General features: G+C 41.6%; 1 protein-coding gene across 4 annotated transcripts in view; it reads right to left on the bottom strand.

Moving 5' to 3' along the window:
- Positions 1-22662, bottom strand: part of hdac4 (histone deacetylase 4) — a 163587-nt gene that overhangs the window by 129820 nt on the left and 11105 nt on the right. For 3 of the 4 annotated variants that reach the window (XM_027164464.2, XM_027164465.2, XM_047814507.1), the window contains exon 2: positions 17846-18160. The exons of the other annotated variant lie outside the window; for it this stretch is intronic. In XM_027164464.2, the coding sequence (XP_027020265.1) occupies positions 17846-17867 (22 nt within the window). In that variant the 5' untranslated portion in view covers positions 17868-18160. The remainder of the gene's footprint in view (positions 1-17845; positions 18161-22662) is intronic. 4 annotated transcript variants of the gene reach the window in all.

Raw genomic sequence — 22662 nt, 5'->3', positions numbered from 1 at the left:
GAAGCTTTCTAGGGTTTGAGCTCATAATCTTCCAATCAGTAGCCCAATGCCTTATTGCTGACCATCTACTCTGCTCCTCAAAACAGTAAATTGGGGTTGAGTAAAATATTTCTTCTGTGATGCCTTTCGATAGCCTCTTTCAAGGATCCTGCATGCGAATAAAGTATTTCATGGAAAAATCCAAAATATGTGAAATCGAATAGCCACATTTCAATCCGGAGTTGGAGGAAAAGCAGCATTTCGCGTTTCTTACCGAACAGAAATCTTGAGAAAGTTGGAAAGCTTCCACATTATTTGGAAAGGGCAAAAGTGGCACAGCATAATGCTTCATCATCATTGCAGTCACACAGCGCTCTACAAGGACACTAAAACTCGGGAGAGGCGAGAGGCTGGAGGTCACACCATTTAAAAAAAAACAATGCATAGTGTATGGAATATAGATGCAAAGATGCATCTGGAATCGTTTAAATTCACATCATGGAACTTGGAATCAAAACTACACTGAAATGTTGAGGTTAAAGATTCCTAAGCCTCCTCATAGCTACAGATCTTTCCTATTTATTGTCATAATGGAATAATACACTTTAACATGAACAGTTGAGACATTAAAGGTTTAACTGGCTCGTGTTCTCATTTCAGAGATGTAAAATCAAACACAAACATCTCCACCACTCAAGACAGACTTGTTTCATGCCAGGACATATTAGTGGGCACTGATGTCATGGTAGATTTCGCCTGCCAAACATGTACCATCTTGCCCAGTTGCACTCATCAACTCTATTTCTCGGACAGCTAAACCTGTCCTCGGTAAAGTGTGAATGCAAATATTTTCCCAGCTGTAACTCCCATTTCCTATTGGGGCGAGGCAGCCCACGCTAGCGGCCTGTGCTGGTATCGTGGGGAGTGGTGTAGGAGGATGACAAATCACTCTGCAGATGTCCACTGGCTCTGTCCTGTCAAACTTTATACTTTTGTGCTTTCTTCATCTTTTAACCAAAACCCACATAAACTACTCTCTTTTCTGGTGCTCAAATGGTGCGTTGAGGTCACTGTGTCACCATCATTGCTCCTGACAGTGCTCCTGACTGGTTCTCTGTGGCCGCAAGAGAACCGTCGGAAAACGTGCTAGTGGTTTCTCTGTTTGGCTCTGATTAGGCCACAGGACCGAGTTGTGTGGCTAAAGTACTTCCTTTCTGAAGTGTTATGGGGTCAGGATGGCTGGGAAAACTTCAGAAACTGGGAACATGCTAAACCTCAGGCCTCAGCAAATGGTCTAGAAAAAAAAAAATAAATGAAATGACCATGTGATACTTTTACCAGCCTCCTAAATCTGTACGTCTTACAACAGAAGATGTGCTGTTATAAGTGAATCAGAAGCTTAAGACGTAAGAAAATGTGGTAGAGATTATGGAAAATCAGACAACAATCATTATTGCGATTATATCTCAGGTATGCTGATAGTTGGTTGAAAGTTTTATGAATTGCTTCTACTCAGGAAAATATTCCTCCCACAAATGTGCTAAAATGCGATAGCGGATCAGGGGCTGTCCACATCACTGAGTCACTCACTGACCTAGAAAAGGCACTATATCTGATGCCTAAATCTCAACCTCCACCTTTAACTTCACCAACAGACCTAAATAAACGAGTGCTATCCCTCAATGGGCCACAAACAAGCAGGCGACGGTGTCACCATGAGGCGAAGCCCAGTGGGCAGGCTGCCACCGTGTTTCTGCAAGCTGAAATGCTTTAGCAGCAAAAAGGAATAACGTTGCAGACGGACTATGTTAGGAGATCCGGAGAAGAGTTTTTTCGTAATACAAAATGGAGGCGTCGTGCACCTCTCCAGCAGGATGAAGAGCTTAGCAGCTTTAGGCTTGTTAACACACTAACACTTGGCACTGCCAGGCAAAGCTTAGATCACTAACAGTAGAAGGACAACTTTAACTCCATGGCGGCTTAGCAGAAGTGGATAAGCGACTCTGCGGGAAAGGTTTCTGCACAGATTTCTGAGCACTTCTTGGATTTGATACTGCATATGGTACCGTTTTGATTCTGGGTGGAGTTCAGTGAACATTTCATAGTCTTTTAACATACCTGACGGTTCTCAAACTAAAATACTGAGCTATAACCGTTGTGACCTTCAAACAGGGCAAAACCTAAGGGCCGATGGGGGTGGGGTGATTCTGGAAGATTTGTAGTGTCCCTTTTGATCTAAAGAAAGTTGAGACTGAAGCTGAACCATGCCAGAAAAAGGAAAAAAGGGGGATAAAATATCCTCTCACATTCTTCGTTTAATTTGTGGAACTGATTTTTGGTGTCACATAAAGATAGGTGTCAAAGGGAAGAAAGTAAGGCATTGGAAAAAATTTTCAATATTGTTCAGGGAGTTGTCATGCCCTGGAGATGGGGTGGGGTCATCCTGATAGAGACCACACCCATTAGGGTAGAAATCTTTCCTCTAAAGGAAGTCTGTACGATGCGTTAACTTTTGTCACTCATCTTATAGTACTAATTTTTACCAAAGCAAAAAAAAAAAAAAAAAGAAAGAAAAAGAAAAAAATATCAAAGTCAAGCAAAGGTCACAGAACATTAGAACTGCATGGTTTTGATGTTGCAACATCCTAAAGTGCATAAGTATGTAATGAAAGTTTGTTTACAGACCACCAGATCTGTACAAAACATCAAACTCCTCTGGAAATGAGATGGGGAAAAGTCTTCAAGTTAAAACACATGAATTGCTATAAAGGTCACATTAGCAGCCAGGCCAAAGCACAGCCCCGTGTACCCACTGGGCTCACAAAAACATCATGCTTTGGAGCAGCGAGAGGCAGGAATTTGCAGAAAGGCCAGCACTGCTACGGAGACAGAAAGCTCCCTGGGTAAAGACAACAGCAGTCCTCTGCTAAGGGGCCTCCTGGGGACCAAAAAACCCAATGAATCCGTCAGACCAGAATAAAAACATGCTTAGAGGAGGAGGAACGCGGGGGTGTCACACTGCCATACGGCCCACAGCTGTTCTCCAAAACAGAGAGCGAGAAAGACAGAGAAAGTCTGAGCGAATGCCTCGGGGCTTATGAAGCACGGAGGAGGATAAGATGCAGTCATGATACCGTCATTTGAGTGCATGCACACAACACACGCACACATAAAAGGCCGAGCTGGATCCAACCACCCACACTTTTTCACAGACCTAGTTACACCATTACACACTGACACTCGTGCACTCTAATTTTTAACTGGCCTGGTTATTCTGAAACACTACTCTGAACTGAATTAGTGCCAGAAACCACATTTTTAAAGAACACTGTGCAGGCTAAAGACAAACTTCCTAGAACAGGTCAATAACTGATAAAGTGGTTTATGTTGCTAACTTTAAACATGCTGCTTTTATCTTTAGCTGTCATGTGCGAACAAATTGCAAAATGACAGCAAACAGAAATGGCTTCTTGAAGAAGAAAAAAAAAAAAAAACAAAGGAGATTTGTCTAAACATGTCTAAGTGTGGCTCGGAAATCAGGCACTGAGCTAAAACAAAGTAATGGATACTATATACAAGACCAAACACTTGCAAACATTGCAAAGTTCCTTGGACATATCCAGGCCACACAGGTTTCAGATTAGGATACAGAAACTTCCACAACAGGTGATACGCACTGTCTAGACATGTTGCACCAAGAAGAAGGGAAGGAATGTTCCAAAAAACCAGCAATTCAAATCAATTTTCCAAGAAATGCGTAACAAGTTGTCATCAGTCAAGTTTCCAGCGATCATGTCAAATGTCAACCAATCAGATTCATTCGAATTCGGAATCTGTAGCACCAGCATCCATTTATTAAAATGCAAAACATCTGGAATTAAGACTCACGACATACTGAAGTTACTGTGGAATATAAATGAACTGCAAAGATAAAGCATTAAGGATATGGTACGACAAAGAGAGAGAGAGAGAGAGAGAGAGAGAGAGAGAGAGAGAGAGAGAGAGAGAGAGAGAGAGAGAGAGAGAGAGAGAAATACTTGTGGAGTTAGCACAGACATGCAGTGGTAATAAAGTCTGCATTGTGCCAGCTGTGCTGTCATCTACGCAACAGCAGGAAATGGCTCTATCACAGCAGGACAACACCAAAGCCCTTTCACTATTCCGCCGCTTCCCTCTGCTTCGTTTAGGTTTCCCCCCTCCTCTGAGCGTCAGTGCATAATGTTCGAATGTTATCGACTTTAAACAGTGGCTGCTAATGCAGGAGTACACCTACCTGCCATAGCTAATTATTTAATCACAGCACTTACAATAACAATCCGCAGAGTACATGCATGTTATTACTGTCAAGCAGATCAGCTTCTCTAAAGGATTCGCCAGCACTTGTGTATACTGAGCTATTTTAGTCTCCACCAGACTGATTGATGTTAGGCTGCGGGGCTGAAACAGGCCTCTGCCCTGCACTGTGCAGCTTTAAACAGATAAGCACGGAGATTGCGTAGGCCTCTGCTCTTATCTCCAGCAGGAAGATGAACACCAAGAGGCCTGGTGTGCTATCGGGCCACAGATAAGCGCCCTCTGCCCCTGAAACAAAAGCAAAAAACCTGGCTAGGACAGATAGGTGAGGAGAAGAGCTGAAGCAGCATTAAAGCATTTGAAATCCTAAGAGCCAGGTGAAGGATCTGATTTCAGATTTAGAAAACGCTCTTGTACATTTGCACTTCCGCACGTGTTACGCTGTAGGTTTTATTTAGCGCACTAGGTTAGATTTCTACTTTCACTTTTCTTCAGATTTCTTTTCTCCTCTGTGCTTTTCTTTTTAGTTCGCCGTGCGTTATGCATTACACGGTAGATATTTATAAACACTGCATAAAATAGTGTTTTATTCATTACGGATTTATAGGCTTTGTGCATACTGTACACAATTTACTGTTGGTTTAATAAATAAGTGGGTTATATACAGTACTGTGCAAAAGTTTTAGGCAGGTGTGGAAAAAAATGCTGTAAACAAAGAATGTTTTCAAAAATGGAAGTGTTCAACATTTCTTTTCATAAACGAACCAAATGCAGTGAATGAACAAAAGAGAAATGTAAATCAAATCGATATTTAGTGTGACCGTCCTTTGCCTTCAAAACAGCAGCACTATTTCTAGGTACACTTGCACACCGTTTTTGAAGGAACTCGGCTGGTAGGTTGTTCCAAACATCTTGGAGAACTAACCACAGACCTTCTGTGGATGTCGGCTTTCTCACGTCCTTCTGTCTCTTCATGTAATCCCAGACACACTCGATGATGTGTAGATCAGGGCTCTGTGGGGGCCGTGCCATCACTTCATACTGATTTGAAGGTAAAAGGTAGTAACACTAAATATTGATTTGATTTAGATTTTTCTTTTGTTTGCTCACTTTGCATTTTGTAAATTGACAGAAATAAACATTCATTATTTATATTTCTGAAAGCATTCTTTGTTTACAGCATTTTTTTCACATCTGCCTAAAACTTTTGCACAGTACTATATCTAATGTCCTGCAAGACCTTGGAGTCTAAAGCTTAAATAACCATCTCTGATTTTAAGATACTTGTGCCCTCAAAGTGTTCAGAGAATTTACTATTTTTTAAGAGCAGTCATTATAAGCAGGCTTTAAAACCTTCGCACATAGAGGCGCACATAGAGTGTCATGTTAAGGTGTAAGTCAGTCCACTACGAGCCACCAGAACAGCATCTACACTCTGGAGGTCTCTGTACAGGAAATATGAATTGCATTCATCCAAAAGTTTTCCCCGAATTGCTGTTGTGATGAAGTGAGTCTTAATACATGGCTCCAAAATCTCCCCCTGGTCTCCTATAAGGTTGAGATCTGCTCAGTGTGAAGGACGTAGCATATGATTCACATCATGTGGATACTTCATTCAGTGAGCTCTTGGTGGTCTGTGGATGGGGCAGGGATCAGCCTGAAAGAGACTACACCAATCAGGATAGAATGCTTCAATGACTCGCAGGGATTCTTCCCTTTAAAGTGACCAGGAAAAATGTCAGCCACAGCATATCAGAGCCACCGGGTATCTCTTTAATTTTTTGCCTTTAAAGATGAAGCTGACTTTGTATTTGAAGGAACAATTGGTGAAGAAGTGCACCTTATCTGAAAAAAAAATGCTTATTATCTACTACCTTTATGTAGGAACTATGAGAAAGTTCTAGAGACACAGTCGCTGCACTGCGCTGTTTGAAAGCGTAGGTGTGGTACTTTAGGCCGTATGTTTAGCCTATAAGAAAACGCATTCTTTGGTCTTGAGTACTCAAAGCTCAGGCGTATGGTGTTTAAACAGTACCCTTAACAGTCAGTGTGAGGATTCGTGTTGCTGTATATGAAACCTCTCTGATGCAGGTATTATCTCACAGCCCCACTCTACTCCTCTACTCCTTCTAACAGAAACAAAACATGTCGCCTTAATACCATCCTTTGATGTTTAAAAGCAGCGCAGGTCTAATTTATAAAATTAAAGAGGTCTCATTGGGGCTTTCTATCTGCATGGCTCAGTGAAGGTCAAGAGCACTTTCATCTTGTTGATTTGGAGTAGAGCTGATTATTCGGAAAGGTCATTGGCGTCATGACGCGGAGGAATAACTGACTGTCTGCTCGATTGTGCAAAAATAAGATGCAGATGAAGGAAACACCAAAAACCGAAATCTCAGTCACTTCGGCCGCTGACGGCAAACAACCCACACACAGAACTCATCCAGTATTAGAATGGATTTCTCTCGACATGCCGATGTCACCTGATGTACTACTGGTATTTGTTACAATAGAACATTAAGAATGCAGGGGCATGGCCTAACGCCAGTTTGGGACATTAGCACCATCAGTCACATTCCTGCTGTCTGTGTCATGGCCCATTCACGGCTGGCCTAAATGTCACTGGGTGAAGCGGTGCTGCTAGTTGAATTTGGCAAGATCAGGTGATGAAGAATGTGGTTGATCACAAAGGGTTTACTTTCCTTTGTGACTTGGTGATGTACTCCTATTTATTGCAATGCAAAAAAATTCAAACTACCCACTTAACATTTCTAAAGAGTTGTTGTAAGATGTAGCACATCGCTGCAAGCCAGCACGCCATCGACCAGATAAGATCTGCACACCACACACCTGGTTTATACGGCAAACAGCTTATGAGTGGTTTTGGGATTCTAAGAATTCTAATTCAAACTGTATTGTCCACATACAGAACCGGCCACAGTACGGCATGCAGTGAAACGTGTTTTGTTTTTTTTGACTGACGTAACAACAGATTTTACATAGACCAGAATTTACTTTTATATTGAAGAAAAAAAACACATAGAAAAGGAATCAAAAATCAATTGCAGAATTTTGAATGAACATTTGAGTGTGCGATAAAATTCAATATATGCTGTGGCATATGTGCTGAGGCATCTGTTTTTATTCCTAACTTCTTGTGGGTATCTTAAACGCTGACGATGAGTGACGGGTCGGACACGTTTAAAGTTACCCGACGACCGATATTTCATTTCTCTTTCGTTCTCCTCACCGTGTTTTTTAAGCAAGAAGAGAAAAACAGTGCAGTTCTCTTTGGTTGGATAAAAAAAAAAAAACATTCTCTCCCCAGAGGCAGATTAGGGATTAGGTACTTGGAACACGCATACAATCACAGCTCATTCGCTTACTTCCCAATCGTGCTTGGATTACAGATCTGTTTTATTCTAATCAGCCAGTCCAGGTATGAAATCGAGATGAAATTTGACAAAGCTGCACGTTTTGGTAGATTTAAAGCCAAGTGGCGTAGACGAAGCGTAGCACAGACAGAGCAGCCTTCATTCAGGCTGGAGTGGAAAACTGCACCGTAAGCACTGGCACTGCTAGAGCACTGGTTGCATTTTCTTCATGCCAATTACAAAGCCAACACCCATATACACGTGCACGTACATGACATCTCCTGAAAACACGCCAAACTAACAACAGTTTATTAGGATGGATGCAATGGAAATAAACACTGGTGGTCTAAAAAAAAGTGGCTCTACTTTTTAAAGGAGAGGAAAAAATGTCGAGGACCGTTAAAGAGCGCCGCGCTACATCTGGCTACGGAATCTTTGAAGACGGTGCCACTTCCTGCAGGCTGGTTAAATATGTGGCCTCTCCAGTGGAAGCCTGATGTGGCCTGCTCTGGTGTGTTCCCATAATGCTGCAGTATGCCTCATCAGGAGCCACCGTGCTGCTCTGCTTCAGCTCCTCAAACACGTGCAGGCCTCTTGATGTGTGTTAGCCACATCTATAAAACAGGCTCTTTACTGCTGTGTCCACAGCCATTGGGAGAAAACGTTCAAATGCTGTTAACTTTATAATAACTTCAGAAAGCTAGCTTTTTCCCGCCGCTTGATGTTATGTGACCCTGGCTTAGGAGTATGCCTGTAAATTTCTGTCCAGACTCTTCATATACAGATGATAAGCAAACCGTCTGTAAACGGCATGATTAGCTTTGAATATATATCCAAAACATGTCATGTTTTATTTGTAATACTCCCAGAAGTGAACTTTCCCTTTTGGCAACCTGAGTCCCAAACAGCACATGAGCACATTTTATCCTCGGATGAGATTAGTCAAATTAGATGTACAAAAAAGTAATAATAATGCACGAACGAGACAAAAGCATCATACAAATCAGCATAGAAATTACCCTGATGGAATTTCCATTATGCTCTGAAGCTTTGTTTAGGCTTGTCCCTCTCGCTTACTGCCTACAAATCTGTTTCCATTGAGAAGAATTTTCCAGAGCAGTCAGTGCACAACAGCACTGATATTTTTGTGACCTTACAGAACTCAGAACTTTGATCGTCATAGAGCACAGACCTAGAAAAATAATAAACCCGGTGTTTCCCCTCTAGTAGTTTAATCTGAATGCATCGTTGGCGAAAAACGACAGTTCGTTGAACAAATAGACAAAGATGTTTTCTTGCAAACAATAACAATGGAATATCCATCATGTTCCATAGGCATATACGTGGCTTTTTACGCTGTTTAAGATGGAAAACATCATTTCACAGACAATTGAATTCTGTATTCATTTGTCTCCTCCGATAAATAACATGACAACTGTATTATGAGTTAAGTTCATCTTCAGAAGGTCACAATTCATTTAACTAGCTTTAGTTTCAGAGACTGGCCATCTTATATAATCCCATGCTGGCGCCTTGTGATAACACACACAACTGGTCATTAGAGGGGTGGTGACTCCCACGAAAGGAGGGTTCCTCTCAGTCATGACAAACATACTCGCTCAGGAACAACAGGGATGAGAGAAGCCTGGCAACTGTGTGCGCAATCACCTGAGCCACGGAACAGTACCTGTACTGTTATAACCAGTGCTCCTTGAAGTAGGTAGGACATTTAATAACTGTACATAACAGTGGTGGATGGGCTACAACAGCAGATCATCGCATCCGGTTTCACTCTTATCAGCCACGAACTGGAACCTGAGTAGAACCTTGTAGAAAATAAAAACCACCTAGGCTTTTCTGATCTTCGACTAAGAAATTACCACCCTTGTACAGAGTGTTTCTTGAAATTACCATAGCCTTCCTGTCAACTTCAACCAGTCTCTCCTCATCTAATCAACAAGGCCCACACAATTTTTTTTTTCTTTGTGTTGTGTTTTTCGCACCGTTCTGTGTAGAGACATCTGTGGGTGAAAATCGCAGAAGATCAGCAGTTTCTCCAATACTCAACCAGACTGTCTGACAACAACAGCACGGCCACAGTTCCTCATTCTGTTGTTTGATGTGTGCATGAAGCTCATGTCAAGTACCTGCATGATTGCTTTTGCACTGCAGCCAATGTGATTGTGTTTGGATAAGTGAAGGCGTACAGGTGTTCCTAATAAAGTGGACAGGGGGTGTGTAAAACAGTGGCTCTGTAATCACTCCCATGTGTAGAGAAAAACGCTAGCGCCCCATAAATGATGAAACAATAACGCAGGACTGTTGTGATTTATTAGAGCCATATCACTATTATTCATAATTTTACACGTTAACTCGAACACAATGCTGAGCATCACTTACCGTGAAAGCAAATCTTCTAGATGTAGCCTTTCTGTTCAAATCTACGAACTTTATACTTTACATGCAAACTTGTTAACTTTGTGCATGTCAGCAGCTTGTATTATGATTCAATTTTAAATAGAATAAACAACTGTATCAACTAACTAAAGTGATTAATCAAGGCATTAAATCTGATTTCTTGTAGCTGCAGTGCGGCACTTTTATAAAAAAAAAAAAAAAGAAAGAAAGAAAGAAAGAAAGAAAGAAAAGAGAAAAAAAATCAAATCATTGAGTGAATTTTCTGAAGATGAGAGCTCGCTGAACATTTTGGATAGGTTTCTTGCTCTGAAATCTAATAGCCTCAGAGATAAATGTGATGCCGAACACTACCCACAAACTTTTCATGAATTATTCAAAACCATCTGCTACCCGACTGGAGCTCAAAAAAGGGATTTGGGGATACTTGTAGTGAGTCTTTGTGCTCCTGTTCATCCTGAGGCTTCGACTCCCGGCCGCCTTCTTAATGTTTTACGGAACTCAGCGCTCTGTGATACTGCACGTTCCAGGCAGTCATGAAGAACGGCAATCCACAAAGGATTCACGAGGACACACACACAAAGCGAAAGCCCTCTGTGAGGTTTAACGAAACAAAGTGTGTGTATATGAAAACAGACATATAAAACACTGACCCTGGACTGACTCAATTGGTGCACATTTGAGTCTGACATAAGCTTAAGTATTTGTCCAGACCATGTAAAACAGGCCTTGGTTCATGGCAGATTAAACAGCCCAGAGAGATCCGTGGCCAGATCTCCTCTAATAAAATCTGGGTGTTAAATAAACGACGCTGTGGAACTCGGAGGGCCTGTGGAGCTCTAACTAGCTCTGGCCTGGCTTCAGTCGCTGCACGGCCTGTCTCTGTGTTTATGTTCGAAGCAGGGGAGTTGCCTTCATGACGATTTATTGACGCAAGAGCCCCTCGGCTGTGCCTGCCAGCAATTAATCACGGCGGGAGAGGGGCTTGTTCAGGCAAAGGCCTGAGAAAAAGAGCGTAAGCACGACAAAGCTTAAGCCAGGCATGAAACCTTGCAAAATCAGTGCAACACATGATCTCTAGGATCACCACCCAACTAAAAGAAAAAAAAAGCTTGCTTACAATCTCACCAATGCTGCAATTCTGTGAATGGACATACTCACAAAGCAAAGTAACTTGTGCACATTTTAGGGCTGCTTAAATGGAAAGGGTTCCATAAAGTGTGTATTGTTTGCATTTTAAACGATGCCTGTTCAGCTGTTGAGACAGCTGTCCACATGTGATGCAATGTGAAAACATTAACTGCTATATGAACTCTTGCTGGACACCAGTGAGTAACAGATCCTGCTGTGCTTCCTGCTTCTCCCCTTACTTCTTTTTGCTTACTGCTTCTCTCTAAAGGATTATTTATCAAAATCGGATTTAATGCTAATAACGTGAGCGCTCATAGCTGATGGATGAGACCAACTATTTCTTACCCACTGATAACGAAGCAGTGGTAGCAGCTGCCTCACAGCTCCTGGGTCCTCGGGTCGATGCTAAGCTCGGGTTACCGATCTGCGGCATCCTGCCACCATCCTTAAAACATGTTGGTGTTCAGTCCAGGGTGAATTTCTGCTTGATGCCTAATGTTCCCGGGACAGGCTTCGGATCCGATGTGACCCTGTCTCCAATGATTCTCCTTCCCAGGATATTCACAACCCCCTCTCACTGTACCTACACTAAACCTACAACAACCTGTGTTTCTCCATGCCGAGGATGCGAGCTGCACTATAAGCCCTTTGGCTGTGTGCTATACCATGTATACCATTGTTATACCACGTTCACCATCTGCTTTGTGTCGAGTACCCTTTCACCATCGACGTGTGTCGCATACCCGGTCGTAGTTTCTGCAACAGTGGTCCTTTCCTGATGCTGAGCACCGTTTCTGGACTGATAACTCTGAAATCCTAAACTGGTGATATATCAGAATGACAGAAAAAGTTAACTGTTGTAGTTGGGGTCATGAACTTAAGCTGACTGACATTGTACAAGTTTATCCAGTGAACATATGACACAAATTGTTTTAAAGCCTGCTGCCATCACTGCTCTGTTGCCTCCAATAACTTAGCAACAGAAACCTGCAGAGAGCTGATCAGGGACTAAGAGGATGTCAGTACTAGCTCTAATATCTGAACTGTATGGAAACTGAGAGAGACTGAGACATGCTTACACACACACACAGTACTCTTGCTGTTTTTTGGGGTGGAGTATAGCATGGTATCTTGCTCTCTAGACTGCCAGGGAGTGGACAAAACACATAATGATATAATGAGAGATGAGAATAATGACTGAAAATGAAAGTGATTAAAAGATTGTTCCAGTACAATGTGGCTTTCTGGCTCAGAAGATGGCAAACTGCCCAGGATCGTCGACTGCGTGGTTATACGAGAAAAGGCACCCAATAAATTTCAGGGCTAAACAATTGTAAGCAGAACCTAGGCCTATACCATGGAAACCAATGTCTAAAGCCAAAAGCGCATGATTCAAATACCTAAGGACATACAGGGCATGTATCCAATCATCACAGCAGACTCCAAAACAGGCCAAAGATCAGATAGCAGAATACTATTATTAAATAATGATTGGAGAAAATAAACATGTAAAGAACCATGTAATGTATTTTTAGGGGACGACAAAGAGGATCAATGTTCCAGCTATTCAAACCTTCCCACCCTATAAATGGACTCTTCCCCCCCGTTTTACAAACCAAATCCAATTACAAATCCAAAGACAGACCACTTTATGCATGAAAACTGCTCTAATTAGAACATGAGCACATTAGTACTACATGGAAACCCAGTTAACTTTTGAACTGAAAACTTTCTGACCAGAAAAGGGCAGAAAATGGGGGGGGGGGATAATGCCCTAGAAAGCAAGCTGATAATATAGGCCAGGACATTTTAACCCCAATGCTGCTGTGCTGAGAAGATTCTCAGAAATGGAAGCGAGAACCTTGAAAATGATCGTGAAAAATAAAAGAAGAAGAAGATTTAAAGATGGAAAAAAGAGCCTCACGTTCTCATGTTCTTCTGTTTAACGAGGGATAACTCAAACATATCCCAGTCATCATCTCCAGTGATTAACACATATAACATCAGATATTTGCTAATCTATGACAGCTAATAACTCTGACTTTTGACTAGGAAATCCTGGAAGTTCTTTCCTACTTAGAAAGTCAGGAAGACGTCCTGTGTCCTGAGTTCAACATACAAACTTACCGTTGCGCAACACTGTCTAGCGAAAATCAAATATCACTTCACCACCATTGTAGGGTTTACATTGGACAAAGCGACATAGACCCGTTACTCAGCTAAATCGATAACACTAACAATAAAGTTTGCTGTTTTGTGAAAGAATATAAAACCTTTACAGAACCAAATGATCTTGTTTTTCTGGCAACTCGGTGTCTCGTTAATAAGACGTTGCCTGCAGAGTGGTCTCCAATAACCGACCCTGCGGCAGTCCTGCTGCTCTGAAGTCTCTTAACATTCCTAATGCAGAGTAGCTGGGTCACTGGCTCTGTCATACATCATTAGTGCCAGGCTTTTTAGGGGCAGTAAAGCCTGCAGATTAGTGACACTGACGTCAACCAGACTTCTACAACTAGGCAGCCCCCACAGACTAGGATGCAAAAAAGCATGGACTGATAATGGGCTCGGTGGACCAGCAAAGTCTGGTACATCTGCTCTCCATCGGGCTTTTACTATGAGGAACTTTAGGTGGAAGCTAAAATTAAGGCAGAACCTTGTAAGAACTGCCAGGAGCCAGCACTGTGTAAATGCAGGTCCTTCAGAGAGCATAACCTCATTGGGGAAAAAAAAGAGGTTAAACATCTGCCGATAAAAGAACGAGGCCATAAGCCGGACAATAAGCAGTGGCGGAAAGACGAGTGCACCCAGGAGCATGGCCTGGGACTGAGCGTAAATGTTTGCACTTTGGGTGGAGAGGTTGTAGAGATTGCCGAGCTGAACGTGTGAAGAAACGGCACCAAATCACCAGAAAACTCGACACCTATATGAGACAGAAGGTTGCTTCCATGCACTATGCATCTTCAGTGATCTTTTAACATGATTAATCTTCACACTATAGAGCATGGATCTAATAAAAAAATTTAAAAAAAAACTTGGCCAAATGGTATAACAATTTGTTCTCCATGCCAGATCATGCGATGATCCTCTAGCAAAAAAAAAAAACCTGTGATATTATATTCTGCTAACACCATGAAACAACCTGTTCTGTCATTTAAACAAAAACAAGCTTGGAGAAAACATGTTTTAAAAAGAGAAGTAGTATTCTGGGGCCATTTACACATGAGTAATCTTCGAGGACAGCCTGGAAAACCGATTCTTACACAGGATAAATAAGGATATTTTTATTTAAAGGATATCTTTATGGCCATTAGCTTTGCGACTCACTGTACGAAGGATGGTTGCTTGTTCATTTTGAGTTTTAGTAATAAGTAATTATTAAGTTAAAGTATAATAGTAAAATCTTTACTACTAAACAGGAGTATTCACAGGGACACTCACAGGATTCACAGGATATTCAAAAAAGAAATAAATAAAAATTCGACACTGCCAGATCGATCATCGGCTAAAAGAAACTGTGTCACATTATGTCGGTCCAATGTTGCTGATTATCATCTAAAAAAAAAAAAAAAAAATCAATTAACGAATGAATGAATTAATGAATTAACACTCGCAATGCAAGATGCAAGTCAAATGCAGCATTATGTTATGAGATGCGAGTTCATATCTGCATAGTCAGTAGCACAATAGTTAAACAATTTACGTGCAAGCGTTAAAAAACACCCTGAAGTGATAATCATCTCCTCGTGAATAAACTTGCCATAGCGTTATAAAACGTTATTATAAAGGCGTAGTTAATTTCTGCGGCTGATAACATCCCGATTTCTCGGAATCCCTGAAAAACCTGCTTTGCAAAAACTCGAAGCTATCGGTGCTTTGGGACAGAACAATTTCTCATACATCTTCAACATACATACTCAACATACATTGTGTGTTTAATGAATGCTTTTTAATTTGTTTGTGTCTATTTGCCAGTATATATTACACGTGTAGATACTCTGAGTGTTTGAGAAGCAAATATAGAGAAAGACATTCCAAAAGAAAAACATCACTCGAGGATAAAATAACAGCAAAGGCATGTAATATCAGCCACAGGTGCATAAACAAAAAAGTCCTTTAAGAAGCCTGCTCTAGTTTCAGCCTTTCACCAACTCTCCATGAGGAGCATGTGGAGTGTACAGGCTCTGATCGCTTCATTCTAGTCAGGCTTCTTTACAAAACTGCAATGCTGTTGGCGGGTATTTTTTTATTTCCTTGAGGGTCTTAACAGATGGGTGTGTCCATGGAGTCATGGTGTAATACTAACAGACCAAGCTGAATATGTTCAGGGCAGTGGAGTAAACTCCTAAACTGAACGTTTCACTTCACGCCAGCAGCACTGAAGGTACACCACGGTATCGATGCACACACAGACACGGACACCGGTTTTCGCTATCCGTTAGTTGGAAAGACGACGTAAAAAACCTGGACGCGTTTCAAGCTGTGAAGAAAAACAGTTTGAAAACTCTTAACAACAGACATTTGCTGTGTTCATCCGCAGAATTTCTAACCTCTGACTTGTAAGAAATCTTGGAATTTCTTTTCTTCTGGGAGGTCAGGAAGATGTCCTTTGTCGTGGCCACTATGCGAACCACAAAAAACATGAACAGAGCTAAATAACACATTCCGTGACATCTCCGCATGTTAAATAGATGGAGCGTCGGACTACCGAACCAGACAAAAGCAACATCTAACAGAATCGGGAGGTTTTAAAGAGAGCTCATGAAGCACGAGCCAAACCAAAAAAAGTTGACGGTCGACTATCTTCTTAATGCCTTTTAGTCTTATCTTGGGGTTGAGGTTATCAATTTCACAATGTGGCCCTGAAAGAGAAGGGCAGAGGGAGTTACCTGGGGTCAGTGATGTCCTTTTCTAACTAAGCACAAAATCACAAGCATCACAGAATAGCACAGTAAATAGAAACTGACCTGAACTAGATTTATACAAATTGGTACTGAAGCACTGAGGCAGTAACTCACTTGTTTGGAGCTTTGCTTCAGTGAATAATTCCCCTGGATTCTGCAGAACCAATGTGCATTTTAGGGCTTTTCACATGTGAAATAGTATATATAGATATATAGTGATATAGTGATATATAGATATATTATAGTGCTATAATATTTTAAACCCAGGACAAACGGAATCCTCAGTTATCTCGTTTCATGTTTCTCCTTACATTTTTTTTTCGGACTTTAAAATACAGTTTATCCTGAACAGACCATATCTGACCATAAGTGTACAAATAAGGCTCTTCCTCGCTTCAAATGATGTGTTTTCAATCACCACCACCGCATTGTTTCACACTGTAATGTAGGGTTAATGCAGCAAAAGCAATGCTAAACTGGCTTCAGAGCAGAGTTTCATAACCCTAGTGAAAATCTGTGTTAACCCTGCTTCTAAATCACACATGTGGAGTTTAAAAAGAGGATTGTTTTCCCCCCCATCACTTCAAGTTTTCCATGCATTTTTCCCCCGAATTTTTTCAAAAGAAAGGGAATGATAATGACTCCTTCATAAGAAAGATGAGATCAGAATGATGCTGGTAAACCGATGTTCTCTCAGTCATCTGCTTGTACAACACCCAGTATATCATTACATTAGGCCAGTGCTGCATTAACACGTCTGAACATCAAGGCCTGCACAACTCTCACACTGTATTGATGGAAAAGGAAATGACCTGCTAATAAGCTTCACGTCTCTGGTCTAGTCTGGTCTTGGGATCTGTGTAATGCTGGAGTATGAAATATTTACTTTGTGTCTATAAAAGTGACTTTAAAAACAAGGGGAAAATAAAAACAAATCGCAGCAGCAGTTGGAAAAAAAGTTTTTATCTTGGAGGAAGCACATGTTAGCCTTCACCCTCCCCTGGTAGGTACTGTAGCTGTTATATGATACGGTAATAACTGGGCTGCCCAAATTAAAAGATTTCACTTTCAATGTGTTCACAAAAATCCGATTTTCAAAAAACAGAACTGAGACACTTTATGTGTAGCTTGAAACATGATCACACACTCTCACACACTCTCTCACACACTCTCACACACACTCTCTCTCACACACACACTCTCTCTCACACACACACTCTCTCTCACACACACACTCTCTCTCACACACACACTCTCTCTCACACACACACTCTCTCTCACACACACACTCTCTCTCACACACACTCTCTCTCACACACACACTCTCTCTCACACACACACTCTCTCTCACACACACACTCTCTCTCACACACACACTCTCTCTCACACACACACTCTCTCTCACACACACACTCTCTCTCACACACACACTCTCTCTCACACACACACTCTCTCTCACACACACACACTCTCTCTCACACACACACTCTCTCTCACACACACACACTCTCTCTCACACACACACACACACTCTCTCACACACACACACACTCTCTCTCACACACACACACACTCTCTCTCACACACACACACACTCTCTCTCACACACACACACACACTCTCTCACACACACACTCTCACACACACACACACTCACACACACACACACACACACTCACGCACAATCACGCACAATCACGCACACTCACAGGACCGATCATTCTCAGGTTTAAAGAGTCAGGCAGCTCTTACCTGGGTGACTGTGAGAACTCATTTCCGCTGCTGTTCTGTGTGTGTGTGCGTGGGTGTGTGTGTGTGCGTGTGCGCGTGGGTGTGTTGAAACAGGAAAGGAAGACGCAGAGGTTTAGAAGGAAGTGTGTCCTGGCAGATGAGGGTGTGAAGAGGACCTCACTGCTCCCCAGATGCCTTCGGGGGCAACACCATCCACTGGTTGCTTATCCCACTGGACAAGAGAGACTGGTGTGGAGAGACAGAGCTCTCAGGCGCTCATAACGCCCCCTGATGGGCTAAATCCAGTCCAACCAACACTCCTGCTCTCTTCACTCCCTGGAACACAGAATGAGCACAAAAACATGTCAATGCTTTACACTGCTGGCCCTTGGTATTGTGTGCATTCTTTTAAATGCCACCACCTCCTCCCACCAACGCAAGCGCGTAGCCATGACCCGAACCAGTGACAGAAGCATATGACACATTTCAACAATGTGACCGAAATATGTACAGAAATATACCTCACAAATGTGACACAGTTGATGCGTTTCTTATACAAGACTACAATCTTTAGCAAAGGAACGAAGACAACCTGCAGCAAGTGCAGCTCACTATAACACACGTCAGTCAACACATGTCACTATGACACGTCAATCTTAACTCGGGAGTTGTGCACACATGCACATGATTTCTACTGACTGCAAACAGTCCAGACCGACATCAGATTATCCTTCACATCTTAGACTTAAGAGGTTTGTTTTGGATGGAAAACAACTGGAGGGATCTGTATGCATGTATAAATGTAAAGATGAACAGATAGATGGGTGCTTGGATATGTATGCAAGTATGTAAGTAGTGTGTGGATGCAATGGATGGGTGGATGGATGGATAATGTAATTATGAATGTATGAATGGATATAAGAGGAAGAGAAAGATGGACAGACGGATGTATGGAGGAGCAGATGGATGGATGGACCTGTATGAAAGCAATGATGGATGGATGGATGGATAAATATGAATCAGAAGCAGTCCGAAGACCTAAACAAAGAACAGAGAGATGAAGGAACGGAGAATTAGACAGACTGGTCATTTGAAGCTTAAAACAGAGACATCATCAGTCTTGGTCTTCAAACCGCAAATGGCAAATATTTGAAGTAACTGATAGACACACAGACACACAGACGGACATAGAGGGACCTCACTTAAAAACTAGGACAGACAGACATATGTAATTTAGGGACAAAAAAAGACAGACGGGTTCAGTGGTCTCTCTCTTTTGTGGTCAGATCAGCAAGCAGACAGATCACTCATTTGAAGATCGATACAGAAACAGAGATGTCATCTGCAAACTGAAAGAGTGATACATACACTCAGTGAGACAGAGAGGACCTTCCATTTGCTTATGGACACAGATGGACAGACTGGCCTCTAACTTACTGACAGACAAGCAGACGGACAGACCTCTCCCTTGCATACAGACAAATTAAAAGACAAATCTCTGGCTTGCACACAGACAGACAGACAAATCTCATACTTGCACACTGAGATATACAAACAGATTTCTCATTAAAGCCCTGAGACAGAAAGACAAATCTCTCATTTGCACATGAACATACAGACAGACATACAGATTTACTGGCACACTGAGACAGAAAGACAGATTTGCACATTGAGACAGAAGACACACAGCTCTGTCATTTGCACATCTGAGACAAAACGACACCTATTTCATGGATACACTCCGATACACAGGCCCCTTGATGACCGGAGCAATGGCTTGAACGAGTGGAAATCTAGCAGAGTGGACGTCCCCGACCAAACACGCTGGAGCCAATGTAACCATGTGTAATAACACAATATTAATAATATTAATCAATATTAAAAAACAATATTAATCTTGAATTTTGTATTCTATTAATCTTTATATTATTCTTATAATAACCCTTTGTTCTATGTTTATGTTCTGTAAAGCTGCTTTGAGACAATGTCAATTGTAAAAAGCGCTATACAAATAAACTTGAATTGAATAGAATTGAACTGAATAATAAAAACGCCCATCTCCGGTATAGTGCACGCAGACAGACAAGGAAGGCTCAAATGTGTTACATAACCCACATATGCACTGCTAAGAGAAGGGAGGCGTGTGCTCTGAGCCACAGGGATATTCCCCACACTTACACACTCAGCGTTCCTTCTGATAAAGCAACGGGAAAGGGGAGTTCCTCTAGCAGAGCTCCAACATGAATGAAGGATTTACAGCAACACGAGGCCGAACGGCCAAACTCAACAAACAGGAACTCGGCAGTGAAGGAGGGCCAGGGACTGTCTCAGCACACCTACAGCTAGTAATACAGCGAGGGTGATACGTTTCTATTGGCCCCTAACCTCCAAACAAGCTTGGCCTCTAATATAAATAACATGAGTGCTTATAAACAAAGCAGAGCAACACAACTGGCTGAAAGCAATTAGAGTTCATTCTAGATTAATGAGATGAGAACAGTGTTATCTCTGGAGCTAACAGAAGAACATCGTTACACTTGGACAGGTGAAAATACTTCATCAATTTAATCGGACTGATACGGATGTTAATGGCTTTCATATGGTAAAAAAAGGTTACAATAAAATGATTTGTATTAATGGTCTTAATTACAGAAATCAATATGTAGCATACTAATGAAACAATAAGACAGTGAGAGTGAGACAGTTTGAGTTTCCCACAGGTCTGCGATCAATGTTCTCATTGTTTACTGCTTTTGTAAAAGATCGTAAATAATTAAACTCATTATTAATAATATTCGCAAATAAACAATTCTTTTGTCACACAAGCTACCCCGTTAACAGTAAGGTTTGGTTGCTAGGCAACCATAAAAAAAGGGTGGGGTTGTGGGGTGGGGGTATTTATTGCTTGTATATGAAGCTAAACCATATATAATGATTATAAATAATATATGTTGTATATACACAACCGTTTCAATTAAGTTAAATAGTGCAAAATAATTCTAATGAATGTATAAACTATTTAAACATAAAGGCAAACATTAGGGTGTTTTACAGACGGAACAATAACTTAAGTTTAAGAGTTTTACTCATTTAAAACTAGAGCATTTAGTTCCATACTTTACTATGATGCATGTGAGTCAAAGTGTAAATATACTGAGTATTTTTAACTTTTTTGTTATACAAACACAGCTCAGCCAACCTGAATTTTGCTCCAAAATTAACCATTATCCATCCATCCGTTATGCAAAACATGCAAACAGACTTGTAAAAAAATATATCTTTTAAAAAAAAAAAGTCTATTTAACTTCGTACCAAATGACATGACTCATGCATCATTTTGAGAATTTACATATAAAGCACCTCTGCCATGTTGAATTATTAATAAGGATTACCTCTTTAGAGATTCAGCAGATAATATGCCCAACAAGCCCTTATAATTACACATATAATAAACAAGTTCTGCCTCACTAATAAAATGCTCCAAAAATCAGAGCAGCCAGCTGCAGAAGCTCTCACTCTGGGCAGGATTTATAAGAAAACAATGCTACCAACAAACAAGTGTTCCAGTGCATATCTTCACTTAGAGTTCCACAGTGGAAATGATTCTGCAAGTTACTATTTCATTTCCTTCTCCACCGACACGTCGTAAACCTAAACATAAGAGGTAGGATTTAATTAGATTACAGTATGCAGTAGGTCCTTGAACGTATGAATTTGCCAGCGGAATAATTACATGCTCCGAGTCCTCACACTGCCTCAGTGGACGGGGTGTATGCTTTACCATACTTCAACAAACACTTATTAAGGACTCATTCAACAGTAAAGCCTTTGTGTGTGTGTGTGTGTGTGTGTGTGTGTGTGTGTGTGTGTGTGTGTGTGTGTGTGTGTGTGTGTGTTGAGAGGAAGCAATCATCCACTCTAATGAAAGCAAACAGCCCTCCCTACCAACACGTCTATATAGAACACGCACTCGGACAGAGGAGGCATGTGGGCTGCTTGACTTGAATGCTATAGGTTTCATTTTCCACCCAATTAAAAGTAAACTCATGATTAATTTCAGTCATTTTCGGGTTACAGCAAGAAAAACAGGCCAGAGCGGCTCATCCCACCATAAACAACAGGAGCCAATCGACTCTGGTGTTGATCGGATATCCCAATTTTCTGCTAATCTAATACAATACTATTCAACTAGACAACATCTCAAAGACGTGGTTTGTTAAGGTTGGACTGAAAGAACTCGAGTGTCCTGAACAGAGCCCTGACCTCAACCACGCTGAATGTCTTTAGGATGCTCACCTGACCTGACCTCACTAATGCTTTTGTGGTTGAATGAGCAGAATTCCCAACAGCCGTGCTCTAAAATCCACTGGGAATCCTTTAGCTATTATTACAGCAAACAGGAATTAAATCTGGATTGGGAAGTTCAAAAAGCAAAGGGTCATGGAGTTGATGGTCAGGTGTCCAAAAACTTTTGTCCAAGCTGTTTTGGGGGAAGTCGTGGCCTCGAGTCTGACCCCTAACCCTAAGGTTGTGGGTTCGAGTCTCGGGCCTGCCACAACTGAGGTGCCCTTGAGCAAGGCACCGAACCCCCCAACTGCTCCCCCGGCGCCACAGCATAAATGGCTGCCCACTGCTCCGGGTGTGTGTTCACGGTGTGTGTGTGTGTGTGTGTGCGTGTGTGTGTGTGTGTGTGTGTGTGTGTGTGCACTTTGGATTGGTTAAACGCAGAGAACAAATTCTGAGTATGGGTCACCATACTTAGCCGTATGTCAGGTCACTTTCACTTTACATTTGAATGGGCTTTCCTGATCCTTTGGTATATACACAACCTTATTAAT

The sequence above is a fragment of the Tachysurus fulvidraco genome, chromosome 6 (genome assembly GCF_022655615.1).
Source record: "Tachysurus fulvidraco isolate hzauxx_2018 chromosome 6, HZAU_PFXX_2.0, whole genome shotgun sequence".
NCBI lineage: Eukaryota > Metazoa > Chordata > Actinopteri > Siluriformes > Bagridae > Tachysurus > Tachysurus fulvidraco.
This window is presented reverse-complemented; position numbering and strand designations above follow the sequence as displayed.